General features: G+C 38.8%; 2 protein-coding genes across 2 annotated transcripts; both read left to right on the top strand.

Moving 5' to 3' along the window:
* The first annotated feature begins 1,958 nt into the window (after positions 1-1,958).
* LOC134620563 (flavin-containing monooxygenase 5-like) lies at positions 1,959-6,080 on the top strand. The gene is made up of 10 exons (XM_063466769.1): positions 1,959-2,090; positions 2,190-2,378; positions 2,492-2,657; positions 2,805-2,947; positions 3,049-3,248; positions 4,261-4,396; positions 4,482-4,701; positions 4,790-4,862; positions 5,524-5,776; positions 5,888-6,080. The coding sequence occupies exons 1-10, from the start codon at positions 1,959-1,961 to the stop codon at positions 6,035-6,037; spliced, it is 1,662 nt and encodes a 553-aa protein (XP_063322839.1). The 3' UTR covers positions 6,038-6,080.
* Positions 6,081-14,239: 8,159 nt separating this feature from the next.
* On the top strand, positions 14,240-19,799 carry LOC134620537 (flavin-containing monooxygenase 5-like). The gene is made up of 11 exons (XM_063466739.1): positions 14,240-14,294; positions 16,751-16,889; positions 17,027-17,215; positions 17,312-17,477; positions 17,555-17,697; positions 17,900-18,096; positions 18,339-18,474; positions 18,572-18,791; positions 18,952-19,024; positions 19,207-19,459; positions 19,562-19,799. The coding sequence occupies exons 2-11, from the start codon at positions 16,758-16,760 to the stop codon at positions 19,706-19,708; spliced, it is 1,656 nt and encodes a 551-aa protein (XP_063322809.1). The 5' UTR covers positions 14,240-14,294; positions 16,751-16,757; the 3' UTR covers positions 19,709-19,799.
* Positions 19,800-20,330: the final 531 nt, after the last annotated feature.

The following is a 20,330-nucleotide window of genomic DNA, read 5'->3' as shown; positions in this document are numbered from 1 at the left end:
CTTTTTTGATTGGTTTATAATTCAAGAAAGGAAAAAATAGTTGTGCTAGCTCTACTAAGAAAAGCAAAGAAACATTATGAATATGTTTTTGCATCTCTGCATGAGTTTTAATGCGGTGTTTGAAGTGTATGGCTAAACCACTCTGTCAGGAGGGAGCAAATACTTGAGTCAGTTGCACAACAGCTTGCTCACTTCAAACACACACCTCAGTACTGCCAGAGACCAGAAGTTACATCAGTTTTTTTTGTCCTGTATTACGTGTGTTTCACTAAAAGAAAGTTTCGTGTCCGTCTCTGGGGTCTTTTTTTTTTCACTGATTTGTGCTAGTTGGTCTAAGCCAGATCCAGATACCTGTATGAACTCAGCAGACTGTTCCCACTCAGATATTTTATTGACCTTGTGCAATCTGTGCTGTCTCTGCAATAACTGACCAATGATCTTCCCAGTACCAGTGAGAAAGGTTTCAGCCTTGAGGATTTTCACTTCATTACACTTTGGTTATAAATCTAAATATGCTGGATGGTAATTTTTGTGACCAAATTATTTTTATGATTGATTCTTTTCTTTTTTTTAAGACTAAAAATGTTTTAAAAATTAGTTGTGTATGTTGTGTACTGAAAGATTTTGCATATTTCTCATAACCTGTACTGTAACAGTTGAGAAACTTTATGAACAAAATGTATTTCTTATTCTATACATTCTTCAAACATGAAGCCAGCTTCTATACATTTTACTGCACTCAATGCCTGCTAAATACTATGAACTACACTGTATATCACTTGTATAGATCTTATAATGTACATTTATGTATACGTCTGTGTGTGTGGTTATGCTGTATTATAGTCCGTGGATTTGAATTTGCTGTTGAAAATTATCCCGTAATTTGATTGTAAGAATTTGTAATTAAATGGGGAACCAATCTAAAACTATTTTGTGTCATGTGTAATAGATGGATACATTAATAGAGTGGTGTGCGTATCATTATTGCTCCTTCTTCCCATTGCTCACTATTGTCACTCATTTGCACTCCTCTTCCCACTTAAAATAACACAAATTGAACTTTAGTCAAAGTCAAACCCATTTTGATTTTGGTAAACATTGTTCAGCTTGGTAGCTTCCTTTTTTGGACAGGACTGAGAGAAAGAAAAAAAGAGTGTGTATAGTTACCCTCTCTGTATAAAAGTCTGTGCTCAGGTGATGCTTGCCCCACTTGAGAGGCACACCAAATCACCACAGGAAGATCAAGGTAAGCAAAAATAGACACTTTCTGCAATATAAAGCTTCCGTATGTATGTCAGGATTTTAAAATCAGCAATATTTATAAGTGTGTCATGGGGTACAAAGGGTTTAAAATAGCTTGTGATTACTTGAATGCAAGATGGCGCATTTATTTTCATTTATTAACGTAATTTTGCATTGTTATGATAACCATCCTCCAATGATATAATGACAAATAATAACATATTGACAGTCACTTCAAAGTTTGAGGTCTTTCAAAGAACTTTAATGTTACCTTTGCTCTTCTGTTTCTGAGAAGAATGTTTTATGACAGATGCCAGGATTAAGAATTAGTAGAGTTCAGTCATGTAAAACATGGTTAAACCATCAATTGCTCTAAATTGTGCAGTCACCACTTTAAATCAAGTAAACTAACTGAGGAGTATTGGAAAGGGATTACCACGTGAGCGTTTTATCTCGCTCTGGTAAAAATCTCTCGAGCATTTTAAACGAGCTGGAAACTAACTTAAGCTTCATTCTTAAACAGGAAAACTGTTCAGTATTAATACAGTTTTCTATGCATGTTTTGTTTTGTATTTCTTTTTTAACATTAAGTTCTTGTCACCTGAATATAGTGCAATTGACAGTTTCCAAAGTTACAAATTAAAATTTTCTTACTTAAATTTCACAAAAGTTCAAAATTACAGGTACGTTTTCCAACATCTGGTTGCAGGTCCATCATGGTGCACAGAGTAGCAGTGATCGGGGCAGGCCCCTCTGGTCTGACCAGCATAAAGGCTTGTCTGGAAGAAGGCATGGAGCCAACCTGCTTTGAAAGCAGTGATGACATGGGCGGACTGTGGAAATTCAAGGCAAGTCTCCATTTAAGAAGACAAACATGTTGACAAGCAAACTGTTCGTGTGAAACGGAGTAAAATTGTTTGTTGTCTTTTAAAACTGTTTCTCTGCAGGAAGTGTCAGAGCCCAACAGGGCTAGTATCTACCGGTCACTTACAATCAATATCTCAAAGGAGATGATGTGCTACAGTGACTTCCCCATTCCCTCTGATTATCCCAACTACATGCATCACTCTAAAATCCTGAACTACTTCCGAATGTATGCAGACCACTTTAAACTCCTAAAATACATTCGCTTCCAGGTAATAAAAACAAAGAAGAGTAGAATGAGAGAAAAGCACATTGTTCAAAACTGTTTTGGTGACATTTGGCAGATATTTGAAAACCTGAATCGGCCTACATTGTTATTTTTTAGACCTTAGTGAAAAGTGTGAGAAAAGCACCGGACTATTCTCGCACTGGCAGGTGGGAGGTGTTGACTGAAAAGAGAGATGGACATGAGGAGAGGCATGTCTTTGATGCAGTGATCTGCTGCTCTGGTCACTACACCTACCCTAACCTCCCACTCAAAGATTTCCCAGGTAACATGTTTTGCATTTATCCTGAAAAGGCTTTGATTAAAATATGGCTGACTTTTAAAAATCAACCCTTAAAAAAAATAACTGTCTTGTTTTTATACCTCTTTGTGTGTTAGAGTCTTTTCATATGACACCTCTGTTATGTTGCAGGAATTGAGACATTTGAAGGAAAATATCTCCACAGCTGGGACTACAAAGGACCTGAAGACATGTACGGAAAAAGAGTGGTGGTAATCGGAATTGGAAACTCTGGAGGTGACATTGCTGTGGAGACCAGCAGAGTTGCAGAGCAGGTTGAGAAAGCTTTTTCGTTCTTCTTATCTTCTTTTGATTAGAGATAGAAAAAAAAACTCCTTCATGAGTTTTGGTCAATTCTGTCTTTCCCATTCTCCAGGTGTACATGAGCACTCGTCGTGGTGCTTGGGTCATCCGTCAAGTTTCCGACAATGGTCTGCCAGTCGACATGAAGTACAACACACGCTTTGTTCATATCCTGTTTCAGCTATTCCCAATCAACTTCTTCAATTGGTTTGGTGAGAAGAAACTCAATGCCATGTATGACCACACCATGTACGCCCTAAAACCCAAACACAGGTAGGTGGTGTCACACCCCCATAGATTTTGACTCAGGCCAAGGCAATGAGATCAATCACAGTGAGTTAGTTCCCTATATTATACACCAATCAGGCATGACATTGTGACCACCTGCCCAATACTGTGTTGGTCCCCCTTTTGTTGCCAAAACAGCCCTTACCTGTTGAGGCGCTGACTCCACTAGACCCCTGAAGGTGTGCAGTGCTATCTAGCACGAAGATGTTAGCAATAAATCATTTGAGTCCTGTAAACTACAAGGTGGGATCTCTATAGATCAGATTTGTTTGTCCCACACATCCCACAGGATTGAGATCTGGGGAACTTGGAGGCCAAGTCAACACCTCAAACTCATTGTGCTTCTCAAATTATTCCTGGACCATTTTTGCTTTTTGGCAAGGCACATTATCCTGCTGAAATAGGCATCAGGGAACACAGTTTCCATGAAAACAATGGAAACTGCAACAATGCTTAGGTTGGTGGTACATGTCAAAGTAACTTCCCCATGGATGGCAGGACCCAAGGTTTCCCTTCAGAACAGTACCTACAGCTTCACGCTGCCTCCAGCAGCTTTCCTTGTTCCTATAGCGCCATCCTGTTTACAGGTGTTCCCCAGATAAGCGATGCACACTTAGCCAGCCTGCAACATGATATAAAAGAAAACATTAACAATACTAATCCCTGCAGACTGAGAACACCCCACATGAGCTGCAAATTGCTCTGATCCAGTCATCTGGATCAGAGCAATTTGCAAATTTGCTCTGATCCAGAGCAATTTGCTCTGATCCAGATGACTGTCATCACAAACTCTCTCAATTCCCTATGCTTGCCCAATTCTCTGTTTTTAACACATCGAATCTGAGGACAAAATGTTCATATGCTCCCCATCCACTAACAGAGATAACTGGTGTTACTGACTTCACCTGTCAGTTGTCGTAATGTTATGCCAGATTGGTGTATAACGCTGTGCTGTCAGATGAGGGATTCTGCTTCTCATTAAAATACTCTACTCTAGGCTCTTCAGTCAGATCCCAGTAATCAATGATGACTTACCAATGAAGATTCTGTCCGGCGCAGTCATCATCAAACCAAATGTGAAGGAAATCTGTGGGTGCACTGTGGTGTTTGATGATGGCAGTACTGTGGAAAAGGTCAGAGAAGAGTTTTCTTCAACTTTCTCCAAGATCTTTGTTCAGTGAAGACTTAGTTTAATACCATATTTCTTTGTTGTCACAGGTGGACACTATTGTATTTGCCACAGGGTACAACTATGATTTCCCCTACTTGCCAAAAAATGCCATGTACAAGTCTGGGCACCGTGCGGGTCTGTACAAGCATGTTTTTCCCCCAACCCTAGAGCATCCTACTCTGGCTGTCGTGGGTTTCATTCATGCCCTTGGAGCCATCATGCCTCAGGCTGAAATGCAGGCCCGTTGGGTCACTCGTGTCTTCAAAGGTAAGGTAGTCTGTTATTACTAACAGTTAGCATGCCTAAGCACAAATGAGTTCATTTATATTTACAAATGACCTTTTTTGCCATCTAGGACATAAAAAACTGCCATCAAGCCAGTCCATGATCAAGGCTGTTGAAAAAGATACAAATAATATTGAAAAAAGGTAACTATTTGTCTTATTAAATGCTTCAACCTGTCTTTTACCATTGTCCTTTCTCCTGTTATATGTCAGAAGATGCTCTAGCTATAGTGAGATTGGTTAGCAGAGTGCATAGAGAGGTTAGACAGGTGTATTGTCATAATACCTAAACATACAAATGCTCATTAGTCTGAACAAGTAAATAAATTAATACTCACATTCCTTTTCTTTGTAAGCAAACTGTACACATACATAATTTTCATTATCCATGTAATTGCATTTAAAAAGCAAACGGCACCGTTTTTAAAAAATCCAGTTAGAAATTTGAATTTGAAGCCAGCTGCTTGCATACCCGGACAATTCTAGCATGTGATTTGTTTTCCTTTTTTCCTTTTAAAGTTCAGACTGTAAAGTTTGCAGCTGCGTCATACCACATTTTAATCTTACACATTTTATAGCCATTAAAAGGTGTTTAATTTTAGACTTTAAGTATTGCAATGATCAAGAACACTTAGCATTGGAATTTTTAGACTCTGGAAGCAATCATAATATCAAACCTAAGTATAATTAAGGAATGCTTTATTCTAGCATATCTATTCTGCGCTATACTCTTATATCTTATACTTCTATACCATGTTAGTGCCACTTTAGAATAATACTATTCTTTATATTATTCTCTCCACAGTTACATTGTTTCAAAGCTGACCCCACTGCAGGTGGACTTTGTTTCCTACATGGATGAAATAGCTGGAGATATTGGTGTAAGGCCAAACCTCCTCTGGCTCTTCTTCACAGACTACCCCTTGTTCAAGAGGGTTTTCTGGGGGCCCGTTACCGCCTACCAGTACCGGCTGATGGGACCAGGGAAATGGGAGGGAGCCCGCAGGGCAATCTTTACCCAGTTTGATCGCATGTTCCAGCCTCTAAAAACCAGAAAGGTTTGATGTTACACTTTTTCTTCTGCAGTCTTCTTTGTTACTGTTGTGCATGATTTTAACATGAAGTAAGTGATGCAAATTAAACACATTCACCCCCCCCGCCCCCCGTAGCTGGAACCAGAACAGCCCTCCACTGCTCACCGACTGGTTAAAATGAGCTTGACTGTCATGGTTGGAGGAGCTGCCATCTACTACTTTCATACTCGCAACCCAGATGTCATCCCCACACTGCTGTCCAACATGCGTCCACAAAGAGTCTGAACAAGCTTCAGGGTCCAACAATGAGCAGAGAACTCTGAAACACACCAAGTGAAATAAAGAAAAACACAAATTCTACTATTTCTGTAGCTCTTTACAATATTTAGTTCACTATACTCCTGTTTGGAATTATTGAGTGATTAAAAAGGTGTCTGCTGATTTGTGTATTATTCTATTTTTCATATGTGTGGTTATTTTAATGCATAGATTTAAAGCAACATTTTTTTCTTAAAAAAAACAGAAACATTTAGTTGCAACACATTTAAAGTGCATTCCTTGCAGTACAGGAACTTAGGCTGACAGTGGATAGAAATTAATAAGTTCATACAAATGCAGATGACAGATTTTTTAAAATTATATTATTCTTCTTTGTTCTTTCTTTTATTGACAGATTTTCTGGATTGTTGAATCTCAACCAGGAAAACAGTTAGAAAAAGGTCTTATTCACATCACATTTTAAGCTATAACTGTAGAGTGTGAGTCCTGTGTGGATAAAGTAGTGTGTGATCTGAATGGTATCTTGTGTGCAGCTCTACTCGAACAAAAAAGGGTATCTTCTGAGAAGAAAATGCAAAATCATTTCCTGATTCCCAAGTTCCTAATGTTGCAAAATGACTGGTGGCTGGTGTCAGCCAAACACTTTTATTGTGATAATAATGAAATAATGAAAATAACCATTCAAAATATGAAAAGACATGTCTGCTGATTTAAGAACTTCTGGAAATTACAGCTGTATACAGTACAGCTAGTATGACTAAGTCATTTATTAATGTATATATTTCCACCTCTGAGTGAGCTCCCTATAGCACAGGTGTCAAACTCCAGGCCTTGAGGGCCGGTGTCCTGCAGGTTTTAGATGTGTCCTTGATCCAACACAGCTGATTCAAATGGCTAAATCACCTCCTCAACATATCTTGAAGTTCTCCAGAGGCCTGGTAATGAACTAATCACTTGATTCAGGTGTGCTGACCCAGAGTGATATCTAAAACCTGCAGGACACTGGCCCTCGAGTCCTGGAGTTTGACACCCCTGCCCTAGAGTAAAAACATGGTGTCAAAGAAAAAAAACACCTCTGGTTTTTAACTTGGGAACTACTGCAGGCCAAAATACCAGTTAGACCAGACAGTGACTGATCCTGTAAAGGAAAATGTTTCTTTAAAAAAAAAAAGGGGGGGGGGGGGGGGGGGGTAAACCCATTCAACCCCTTTTGGCGTCATTTGAAACCTTTCCATGCATTTCAACACACTGAACACACTGAACCTTTTTAGCCAAACAAAACTGTAACGATGAAAATCAAGCCAATTATTCACACACTCGCCAGCATGTTAGTACATACAGAAAAAAGCACACTGTATCTATTGAAATAATTTTTAGCCAAAAAACAACAATAAAAGCAGGTTTGAATTGCATTTCAGTTTGTTATTACACTCCTGACTAAACCTGAAAACCATAAAGAAAAGATTTTAACATGAAGAACACAGAAGTGTGTTCCAGACTTTCGTAGAATTCAAAGCTTTTATTGCTTAAGAGTAATTATTGTTTCATTTATTTATACGTATAATATTGGTGGAATGTCTCCGTTAACAACTACAATCTAACAAGTGAACCTTGTTTTGTTGTTTTGCATTATACTTAACTTAATCTGAACATTAGATTTCGTTTCACTGCCAGAGTGGAAATTTCCATCAGGCTGGGCAAAGTCTGTCTCTCTCTGTCAGTGTTACTTTTCTGTACTTTTTCCCTCTGTATTATCTCTCCACTACCTTATATGCTCTCTTTGATTTTCTGATATGCGGCTTATTCTTTTTTTTTCGTCACTATTCTGCAACTCAAATGTACATTTTTTTGGTTGTTGTTGTTTTTTGTTTTTTTTACAGAGAAGCAACAAAGTGGGCACTGGGGGCATTTTTTTGAACCCATGAACCTCTTGACCCCAATTTTAACTCTGATTTATGGCTTCTGGTAGCCATTCATAATTACACAATGAGTCTGCAAGCCATCTGTGATCTATGTCCAGGCTGGGCACACAGTCGGGGAGGCAGCTGGCTATCAATCATTTACCTATTTTGCGGCATGCGCACACGTTCACGCACTACAAAGAGCATCCCTTACAGTTGTTTATTAGCCTCTGCTCAAACACACCACCTACTGTAAAGCAAAGAATATTTGTTTTACAACTAGATCCAATTTATGTTGCGTTTTTATAAAAGTCATCTAACAACATGCTAAATTAACAGTCCGATTAGCTTTACTTCCCTAATGAGCTTATGCCTGTCCACAGCTACAAAGAACTCTGGGTTGGCTGCCAATTACACCCATGAGGTGAGAACTGCTTTATTAAATCATCCGAGCTAAGACCGCCCCCATTTACAGTATATGCTACAGGAATATATTATTACTATTTTTTCTATATGTTTCTTTGAAAGAAAAAACAACTTAAATTCTTTTTTTTCTTCAATATTCAAATAAAATGCATCTATATACATGACGCGTACCACGTCCTTTCTAATCGATCTTGGTCTTTTGACATTTATTTGGTCTTTTCATCCCTATGTTGGGGAGGGGGAAGCGTGTCATTGGTCGCTGTCTCAGTAGGGCTATAAAAGTCGGTGCTCTGATGATTCTCTTTCCTCTTTCCAGACACAGAGCCAACAAACATACAAGGATCAAGGTAAGAAAGAAACCTGGCGTCCTTCAGTTTTGTTTCCCTACACACTCTGACACACATGCACACACATTTTTGGGGATAGCACAAGTATATTTATCATTTCTAATCCCTGAATTTTCTGCATTTTCAGGGGCTGATTCCCACATGTGCACATAAAAAATAATTGCATGACAGTCGAGGCTGAAAAATGATACAAAATGACTACCCAAAAAAGAATATTTGCATTTTTATTCTTGCATTGCTGTGCTGTGCACGGTTGCGATAAAGAAATAATCTCTAAAATGCATAACTGCAGAGATGAAAGTGAAAAGTACAGAATAGCGTAGACATCCAAAGCAGGCTTGTAAAAGCAAAGTATCAACAGGCTGCAAAAATATGACTGCAGAGCAAATTAGCTGAGCAAACTACATCCAAAGGGTCATTCCAAAGTTTCAGTGCTATTACAGCAAAATCACCTTTGGCCTTCATTCAAGTTCTAGGAACTGACAAAGTTTTATGACAGAAGTGGAGACTAAGGGTTGCTGTGCTGTGCAGTATCCTAGGAATCCAGAAATATAAATGAAGCTAAACCCATTAGTGCTTACTGTGTAATCAGCAAAATGCTGGGAACAGTTTGTTCTGCTATTTGTACTGTAAAGCACCTAAATGATACATGAAGTTTGTTTTTTTTAACTAAATAATGATTTATTTGTATTCCACTTGGAGCTAACCCCCATTTTCCACTCAATAGCAGTATGCTCACACTTAACTAGTGGCAAAACTATTGTATTTCTAAATAAAACATTATATAGCAGTGTCTCATGACCACCATATTTGCATGCCATAGTGTAGCATGTGACAAATGTAAATAGCTAACACTGTGCACTTCTTAAAGCATGGAAACAATCAAGGGGGATTCACTTCTTCTTGTCTTTTTGGCAAAACATTGCAGTAGTGAGTTGCTGCATGTTAGATATATCAGTCTGAAAAAGTGTGATTCTTTCAACAGATAATTTTACTGTATAAGTAGAATGAACTAATTTTAGCTGATGGAGAAATGCCTCTTGTTATTTAGATTTTTTTTTTAGATTTATATATGTATATATGTATATATATATATATATATATATATATATATATAAGCTATATAAGCTGAGGGAATTTAGATCAAAGACTATCTAGTTAAATGTTTCTGTGGCTCAACTGGCTTGTAGGTTTTGCAGGTAAGCTATTATTTAAGTCGATGGTGTCTGAGGTGGAATGAGATATTTTTAGATGTGTTAGGCTATTTACATTTTGATATTGCTTTTTAGCTACCCTAACTTTCACAGGAGGCTTTTTTTTTTGGCCAGGCCATCTACCCATTCATTTTCTGCTGCTTATAGAGATTAGGGTTGCGGGGGCAGGAGTCTAAGTAGAGGAGCCACTTCCTCCAGTTTCCCCACGGGGATACCGAGATATTCCCCGGCCAGCTGGGATATAAAATTTCTCCAACATTTCCTGGTCTCCTCTTTTGGTCATTACCCAGAGCTCATAGCTCTAAGTGAGGGTGAGCAGAGGTGTCAAAAGTACAGACATTCTGTGCTTAAGCAGAAGCACAGATACTAGTGTTGTAAAGTACTCTAGTAAAAGTTGAAAAACTAATTCAAATTCTTTACTCAAGTAAAAGTGACAGGTTATGAAATGTACTCAGAGTAAGAAAGTAAAAAGTAGCTCTTTGGAGGAAGTTCCACCAGATATTTTTGTTCAAAGCTAATTGAACCTTGTGCTATATTCATGTAATAATAAAATATTATCAGTAGGGGAATACAATTTTTTATTTCAGTCTAAATATTAATTCTAATAAATGTATTCAACTTGAATCTGGTAAGTAGAGCATGAGCAGAGAAAAAAAGGAAGGGAGATTCAGCCTGTGCGGAAACCTAAAATCAGTTTTGATAGCTTAGCATATTGCACCAGTCCAACACACTGTTCATTACTTTGAATCTATCACAGTACATGAAAGTAACCTGTTTATCTCACATTAACCTGTGATGTGTTAAAGCTAAAGTAACAAGCCTATTTTTACTTAAGCACAGTAACAAAGTATTTGTACTTCATTACTTCCCACCTCTAAGGGTAGGAAGTAATGAAGATTCTGGATCGACCAGTAAATCAACACAAAAACACATTTAGACTTTGTGGACAAACTCTCACCAAACCCTACAATATCCTTGAGAGGATGAAGAGCTGCCCAAGCATTCCATCACCAACATAAAAACTGCAGTTCCTTTCCAAATTTGAGGTTGCATTAATGGCTCTTCTCTATTAACCTGTCATAGACCTTCCCAGGGTGATGTGATCCCCCTATAATTGAAGTATACCCTTGGGTGTCTTCTTAAAAATGGCAACCATGACCCCAGTCTGTGTTCCGGATGTCTGCACAATGTTGAACATGCATGTCAACTAAACCAGAATAAGTATTCCTTACATTGTGCAATTTTATTCTCTATTGAAGTCAGCAGCATTCTAGGCTACATGTAATCCCCTTCCTGAGCCACCTGACAGTTTGCCAGAATCCCATAATAATAAAATTATTATTAATAATAATAATAATAATAATAATAATAATAATAATAATGATAACAACTTAGATTTGTGTTGCGCCTTTCAAGAAACCCAAGGACGCTTTACACAAGAGTAGCGAGAGGTTAAAAAGGCTAGAGGCTTGTCTTGAGAAGTTTCTTGAAGGACTCCAGTGATGGGACATTGCAAATCTCATATGGTAGAGAGTTTCAGAGTGTGGGGGCTGCCACACTGAAAGATATTGAGGCCCATGGATGAGGACTGTAGCATCCAAGACTGTGTGTATGGTTGCAGCAGCTCAGAGAGATACTGAGGTGCCAGGGCATTGAGGGATTTGTAAGTAAGAAGAAGGATCTTGTAAGTAATTTGTGTGTTAACTAGGAGCCAGTGGAGATTTGTGAGGGTGGGGGTGATACGTCTGAGTTTTGGACATACTGGAGTCTACTCAAGGCTTTATTGGAAATCCCAAACAGGACCCCGTTGCAGGTGTCAAAGGCATGGATGAGGGTCTGTTACAGAGTCAGTGAGTGATGGCCAACGTCGAGAGATGTTCTTTAGGTGGAAAAATGCTGTTTTGGTGACAGATTTGACATGAGCAGGGAATGAAAGCGTTGAGTCCAAAATGATACCCAGATTGCAGTAGGCAGCCGTCTATGTCACTCTGCAGTAGGGCTTTGGGGGCCACAACTAAGAGCTCTGTTTTATTATGGTTTCAGTTTAAGCGTTGTTTTCAATAAATGGCATGTTTTGTCTCACTTCCATTTCTTCCATTTCTTCTTGTTGCATGTTGAAGCTCTACTTGAAACCTTGTTAAGATCCAACCATGCAAAATATGATTTTTTTTGCCATTTTACAAGTTGTCTTAAACTTTTGATCGAGACTGTATTTTGGAAGCACCTCTTGGATTATTCCTCAGATGTCCAGCACCCGCAGTCTGGCGGTGGAATTCCAAATGGGGAAAATGTGGAAAGAGTAGGGACTCATAGGGAAGTAGAGAAGCAGAGAACTATAATGGAATCTAAAGAAACTGAAGTGGAACAATTTATCCCTGCCAATGGTGCTTATAAGCCTCAGAACCACTCACAGTCTTTGCTTGTCTACAAGTTAACACACAGCCTTCCGTGACTGCCCAGCCACAGCAGCTTAGCCAATCCTGGCACAAAGATTTGAAAATCTCTTTTCCCACTTTGCTTATCAGATTTAAAATGGACTGAAAAGGGGTTATAATGAAATCAGCTGTTTGGCCAGTTAAAGAAATTAAGTGGAGTGGCTGGGTCTCAGACAACATTCTATCACCCAATGGGGAATGGTCAGGTGGAAAGGATGAACGGAACACTGGTGCAAATGCTTAAGACACTGACTCACAATCAAACTGGAAGGAGCCCCTAAACAACCTGGTGTATGACTACAACTGTAAACAATTGTGATGTGACCTGTTATTCACCATTCTATATTCTCCATGGGAGCTCACCCAGACTTCCAGTTGATATGTTTTTGGGCTGCACTCTAAGTCAGCGTTCAATGATCAACATGAGTATGTAGAGAAATGGAAGGAAGGTATAGAGGAAGCCTATGGCATTGCCAAACAAAATGCTCAAAAGGCTGCTGAAAGGAGTAAGAAGTACTATAACACAAAAGAAGTTCAGTGCTGCAACCCGGTGAACATGTCTTGATTAAGAATCTGACACCCAGGGGAAGACCAGGCAATCTGTTCCTGGGAGGACATAGTTCACATCTATGAAGTGAAACCAGAAAGGGGAAAAGGACGCTCCAGAGGCCTGCACAGAAACTTCTTAATGCCCTGTGATCAATTGCCTGTTGAGACACAACTGGAGCCCCCCAGAAGGGACCAAAGAAAACAGGAAAGGAGGCACCGGCCTGAAATGCAAATTCAGGAATCTGAGGAAGACAGTGGAGATGAGTATGAGCTACATTAATAACCACTCCAAGCTTCCACCGTGTCAATGGAAAGAAACGGCCTTCTTGGTGGATCAGAGATGGATATTGTACATAACTGCACACCAGCAGGAGGAAAATTTGAAAAGCCAGTTTTCGTAGTTTTCGAGTTCAGTGAGCCTAGTGAAAATCAGGACATAAACTTACATGCTTAAAACTTCCCTGATGGGAACCTACCGCATGCATCCCTATCCTCAAATGCAGTGGCTGAACCTGAAAAGGCACCTTACCAGCTGCCACAGAGAGCGAGAGAGGCACCCAGCAAGATGCATGACCTATAATAAGGGCAGCATTCCTTCCTTTTACAGTGTCCAGCCAGTATCCGTGTTGTTACCTGTGTGTCACGCTCCATTTCTCGTCCCATGGCTGCCACCCCTGCAGCCATACTTTCTGCCCTCCTTCATGTATGGACTCATGCAAGTCTGCGTGCAGACTGTTGCCATGGATAATTCATAGACTGTTCACAAAGACCATTGCCATGGGCACTGAAAATGCTGTCTGCATAGTTAATTGCTCTTAATAACTCGTGGACTTTCCAAAGAATACCCATAGATTGTTTATGTGGTACTCTGTTACCAATTATGGATTGTGGTCTGTGTCTTTAAACTGTGACCCCTGACCTTTGTTCGTGTGCAAGCTGGCAGAACAAGAGCTTCAGTGTCAAGTTCATGAGAGACTAGTAAAAAAAAAAGAGAGCGAGAGAAAGTAGAAACATTTGTGAGAAGATTTTGCAATTAATGTCGAGACAACACCTATTTTGTTGGGGAGTGGGTAAGAAGTTGAAATAACAACAAATGTTAACACATTTTTTAATAAAAACGGTATTAATATTCTGTGTATAAATGCTGACAATATTATGTTTGACAATTTTTTTAAAGTAAACTTTGTTTATTTCATCCCTTCCTGTTAAGTATTAAGTTAATAAGTGTTATCTGTGATCTACGAAGTGGTCTGAATCGGGTCACTTGAGATTGATTGCTTTTGTCTCCACCCATTTAGCTGGGGGAAATCGAGGTATTATCCTCATTCGAGTAAAAGTTCTCAGTGAGGAAGCACCAGCTTGTCACTTTTGTGGTTATTTCTCCCCTGCAGGTATGCTTACAGTGTTGAGTGTTACTAAAATGAGTTATGGAGGGAAAAAAAGGTGCATGTTAATACTATTCCAAGTATGAAAAGAATACGTATATTAGTTAGAAAGTTTTGCAATGTGTGAGCAAACTCCCAGCAATGGGTTAAATACAGCCAGAGCTGTAATGTAAGAATGTAAACCCATTAATCTAGTTAATTCTAAATTGTTTATATATTTGAGATATATCATTTGAGTAAAAGTTTTCAGTGAGGAAACACCCGCTTGTCACGTTTGGGATCATTTCGCCCCTTCAGGGGTGTAACATGAGAGCCAAGCTTTTTACTCTCAGATTCCACACAGGGTGGGTCAAGAGTGTCATGGGGGTTGGAATCTGGAAGAAGCCTTCTTGGCAAAGAATACAGAAAGAAGTGAGTTCTCGCCAGAAGTGAGGCGACTGTTGTTAACTGGTTCTATATAAATGAAATAAAATTGAAATGATTTGAACTGGAAGCTAATTGACAAAACAAGAAAACAAATTATATCTGGAAACTGTGTGCAAGCGTGGGAACACAGAAAACAGAGATCTCAAGCGGACAGGTCCCAAGGATTTAGGATAGGGTAAGACAAATGGGACCTGTGGAGAGTGCCAAGCCAGACAGGAGTTTGGCAACATAGATAAATTCCTTGTGGAGACTGGTCATGTGGCCAGTGGTGGAGGCTGAGATGGTTGTATCATTTGCAGGGGTAGATGATTTATACATGAATGAGACACAAGTGAAAATAATCCAAATAATTCCAAAGGAGCAAGTAAAAGTAATGCAAGACAGGAAGGAAAACCAATTTTAAATACTCAGGAACTAACCAAAACATGGAGACTAGACTTTCACTGGACATGATTACAGGCAGCTAATCAGGCATTAACAGAAAGACAAGAGGGAGCTGAAATCACTGCAAACAATAAAAATCAAGACATAAACCAGAACACACAATCTTAAAATCAGACTCATCACTTAAATATCCATCAAGGAAAACAGAAACAGATGCAATTATATCAAAAGAAATAACACAAAACTACTGGAAAAACTAGATGAATCAAAACAGGAATCCAGATTTCCAGTAAAAAAGAATCAAAACTACAAATACTAGGGGGAAAAAAACTCAGACACCCCAAAAAACCCAAGGACTGAAACATTGGGGACATTTGAATACTGCAAAGTCTGTTTGACAAATTTCAGAGAGCTAAAGATAAAAAAGAACATAGGGTTGGTAATCTGCTTCTCAAGGGTTCGAATCTGCAGCATGTTTACCTACAAAAGAAAGAGAGAAGCCAAAGCATAGATACTGTGTCAAACCTATCAATGCCTCCAAACACAAAAATCGATTGGTCTGATAAGAAAATGCTGACATTTGTGTTTCAAAGCTGAAAAAGAAAACAAAGCAAATACTTTATGAATATGTGCAGAAGCCCCTGGTTAAGTAGAGTGTTTGGAGTGCCTGTGTCTCACTCTTCATATGTTTAGATTTTCCCCTATCTTCAACATGAAAACAAACATGATGAAAAGACATTTTATGTGGTTTATAGACTGGCTGTGCAAATTAGATCAATATTCAGACTGATTCTTGCCTGAACTTTTAAGTAAGTGTTATTTTCATGTAAGATATATTTCAAGTGTACAAAGAGCAGGTAAGGTACCAGGTCAAACTACTGTTTTTGCTTTTCAAACTATTTTTTAAAGACACTTATTGAACTTATTGATCAAGAAGAACTCTCTCGTAATATCTTTCCTGACATTTATCCCCCTCATTTTCAGGACCTATATTTTAAGTAATATTTTAATCAAGGTATTCCATTTACACGGCACACAGTTTTGCATTCTTCTTTACATTCCTAATGGTTCTAAATAGCATCATAAAAGCAATGCAGAAAAGATCTTCTTAAGAGTATTTCTTAACTTATTGACTTGTTTTGGGACTTTTGAGCTGATCAATCATCAGCCTTTCATGTTTGCGTGTTTGTTAAAATCTGACTGAGTATTTAAACGCGAGCACAGGATCACTCATTTCATCTCTCTCTATACAGAAGAGGTAAGGCTGACACAGATGTCCGTGTTTATGGTAATATGACTTTTAAATGCAATTGGTTACAGACTGTAAGATATGCACTAAGACGTAAGGCTTCATTATCTGTGTAATCTATCTGTAACAGGAGTTATCTGTCTTTTGTAAAATTTTAAATGTGTAGAGTTACATGAATAATACAGCAAGTAAGTGTGCAACTGTATAAGCAATGCAATACATGTTGCAATGGAAACAACCAATAAGGTTTCACTTTTTCTTCACAAAAGCTTTCGGTATTGAGTTTCACTGCAATTTCACTGCAACTTTGTCTCTTCCTGTACAATATCGTACTATACTTTGTCTTGTTTAACTTTAATTTTCCCTTTTTTCTCCTTTGATAAATTATTTTTTCCTGTTGCAGTTCCATCATGGTTCACAAAGTAGCAGTGATCGGGGCAGGACCCTGTGGTCTGACCAGCGTAAAGGCTTGTCTGGATGAGGGCATGGAGCCAACCTGCTTTGAAAGCAGTGATGACATGGGTGGACTGTGGAAATTCAAGGCAAGACTTTAGTCTAGAGAAAGATTCACTACTGACTGTGACTATTTTGACATTTGTATGTCTTTCATATAAAATTTAATGTGCAATTTTAAACTATTATTTCTTAACATCTGTTGTCTGGAACTTCTTCTCTGCAGGAAGTGTCGGAACCAAACAGAGCTAGTATCTATCGTTCCCTTACTATCAATGTGTGGAAGGAGATGATGTGCTACAGTGACTACCCAATCCCTGCAGACTACCCCAACTACATGCACCACTCTAAAATCTTGAAATACTTCAGGATGTATGCAGACCACTTTAAACTACTGCAATACATTCGCTTCCAGGTAGCAAGATAGAAAGAAGAGCGATCAATTTTATTATACCCTATATTAATATTTATATGTATAAACTGACCTGCTATTATATTTATTGTATCTTAGACCAAAGTGAAGAGTGTGAAACAGAGACCAGACTTTTCTCGCACTGGTCAGTGGGATGTGGTGACTGAGACTAGAGATGGATACGAGGAGAACCACATTTTTGATGCTATTATCTGCTGCACTGGCCACTTCAACTATCCTAACCTGCCACTCAAAGACTTCCCAGGTGAGTGAATATCTGTACCACCACATGATAAATGTTAAAACATGACTGTTTAAAAATACCACTCTGTTGTCTGAAAGGAATTGAGACATTTGAAGGAAAATACTTCCATAGCTGGGACTACAAGGGGCCTGAAGACATGCATGGGAAGAGAGTTGTGGTCATCGGCATCGGCAACTCAGGGGGTGACATCGCGGTGGAGGGCAGCAGAGTTGCAGAGCAGGTTGGTAGTGCTCTCTAAGTTAATTGTGTGTATTTTAGTGTCCCTTTTTTGTCTGATAGTGTGCCCGTGGGTTTGATGCTTCTTTTGCATCCTCATTCCTCAAGCTTTACCTCCTTAAATAAAGAGCACAAGGATGCCCTTCATCCCATGAGATAAGACCACTTCACGTTAGTGTTACTTCTTTCTGTCTCTTGAATTACAGGTGTATCTGAGCACTCGTAGTGGTGCTTGGGTCATTCGTCAGGTTTCTGACAATGGTCTTCCAGTGGACAGGTTCAACACACGCTTTGTCCATATCATGTTCAGGCTGTTGCCAATGAGATTTCTCAACTGGCTTGGTGAGAAAAAGCTCAACTCCATGTATGATCACGCCATGTATGGCCTCAAACCCAAACACAGGTGGGATATGTAAATTCTTCCCTAACACCACGGTTTCGCTGAATGCAATCTATCACATATAAGCTGATTGTCTCATCTTGTTTGCTAAACTGTTCACCATACAAAAATTGTCCATAAACTGTGTATCTGCTATAAAGTGAACAGTACTTAAATCATCTTTTGTCTGTTAGTAGTTATCAGAATATATTATTATATATCAATTGTACATGTCTGTCTTTCCTCTGCTGCCCTCACCTCATCAGGCTCTTCAGCCAGATCCCAGTGATCAATGACGATCTGCCTTTCCGGATTTTGTCTGGGTCGGTCATCGTCAAACCAAACATAAAAGAGATCAGTGGTTCTACTGTGGTGTTTGATGATGGCAGTACTGCAGAAAATGTCAGAGAACCAAATTATCTGATGTGCTTTAAATATTCCAGTTCTTAATGTCATTAAAAACAATTTCAGCTCTTCTTTCTTGTCCTCTTTGTTACAGGTGGACTTGATTGTGTTTGCCACAGGATATAACTACGATTTCCCCTACTTGCCAAAAAATGCCATATACAAGTCTGGGCACCGTATTGGACTGTACAAACATGTTTTTCCTCCAATCCTAGAGCAGCCTACCCTAGCTATTGTGGGTTTTATCCATTCTGACGGAGCCATCATGCCTCAAGCTGAAATGCAGGCCCGTTTTGTCACTCGTGTCTTCAAAGGTGAGGAATTTCCAATAAAAAAAATTTAAAAACTGAGGTGAAATAAAATCTTTTACAGTAAAATATCAAATGCATTGCATTTTACTAATGATTTGCAGAACATACCCAGATTGTCGCTTGTCACTATCTTTACTCTTGCTTTCTCTCTTTTGCTCTTCAGGACATAAGAAACTGCCCTCAAACCAGGCCATGATCAAAGCTGTTGAGAATGACACCAAGAAGATTGCAAAAAAGTATTTGAAAACTCATTTCCCCTCTTTAATTTTGTAATAATAAGAATATTTTTTGCAAATCATTTACCAAAAAAGTGAAGAAATCATTTAAACCTTTCAACCCTTCCTTGTTTAAACCTAAGTGTGTGGGTCTAATATTCTATTGGTTAACTTATTTGTTTTTTGACTTATCCTCTTTACAGCTACGTTGTTTCGAAGTTAACACCTCTGCAGGTGGACTTTGTTGAGCACATGGACGACTTAGCAAAGGACATTGGAGTGCAACCAAATCTCCTCTGGCTCTTCCTCACAGACTTCCCTCTATTTAAGAAAGTTCTGTGGGGGCCTGTTACAGCCTACCAGTACCGGTTGATGGGACCAGGGAAATGGGAGGGGGCCCGCAAGGCAATCTTCACTCAGTATGACCGCATGTACCAACCTCTAAAAGCTAGACAGGTCTGAAAAAAGCGTTTATTTTGCATACTCTGAGTTTTGCTGTATGCACAGGTCAGCCAATCAAAGATGCATTCTTATAATCTTTTCATATGTCTCCTCCAGCTGAATGCACAACAGGGTTCAACGACAGGTTTCCTGATCAAGCTTAGCTTGACATTCATGGCTGGAGGAGCTGCTATCTACTACATCCACCGCAACCCAACCACCATCTCCACCCTCATGTCCAAGCTGCGTCCACAATCAGTGTGATTGAATGAGAAACCCAGCGCCAGTATCTCATCTTGCACCTCCTTTGATACTTAGGGTTTCAAAGTAATTTGAGAAATAACAGTGAAGCTATTAAGAGACAATACCAGTCACTAATTCCCATAGTTAGTAACACCACACTGATAACAATGACAGAGGCTTGACTTGGATTTTGACATGTTGCATAAAATACCATCTTAAGAAGATCTGTTAATGTCATATACTGACTCGTTTAAGTACTGTAACCATTTCTAGGGTAACATACAATTAGGATCCTATGATTACTTATTTCTTTGATATGCTAAGAGGTTATACACTGTAAGATATTACAGCAGATTATCATGTTTTCTGTCAGCAGTATATTACATTATTAAAGATTTTAAAAGCTGTACTGAATAATTTATAAATATTCAGTATGTGCTCCAAATTGTTTGTTTTATTTATTAATTTATATGTTCTGTTTTTGATGTCTATAACAATAATCTAATAACAATAACAACAATATCAGTCTCTGTGAATCTGTTCACTTAACCTCTTATCAAATACAAGGTCAAGGGTCATCGACATACTTGGTGTATGTGAGACAATGAAATAAGATAAATATAAAAGATGTGGTCAAATCATT

The sequence above is a fragment of the Pelmatolapia mariae genome, linkage group LG23 (genome assembly GCF_036321145.2).
Source record: "Pelmatolapia mariae isolate MD_Pm_ZW linkage group LG23, Pm_UMD_F_2, whole genome shotgun sequence".
NCBI lineage: Eukaryota > Metazoa > Chordata > Actinopteri > Cichliformes > Cichlidae > Pelmatolapia > Pelmatolapia mariae.
Note: the sequence above shows the minus strand (reverse complement) of the source record. Positions and strands in the feature narration are given on the sequence as shown.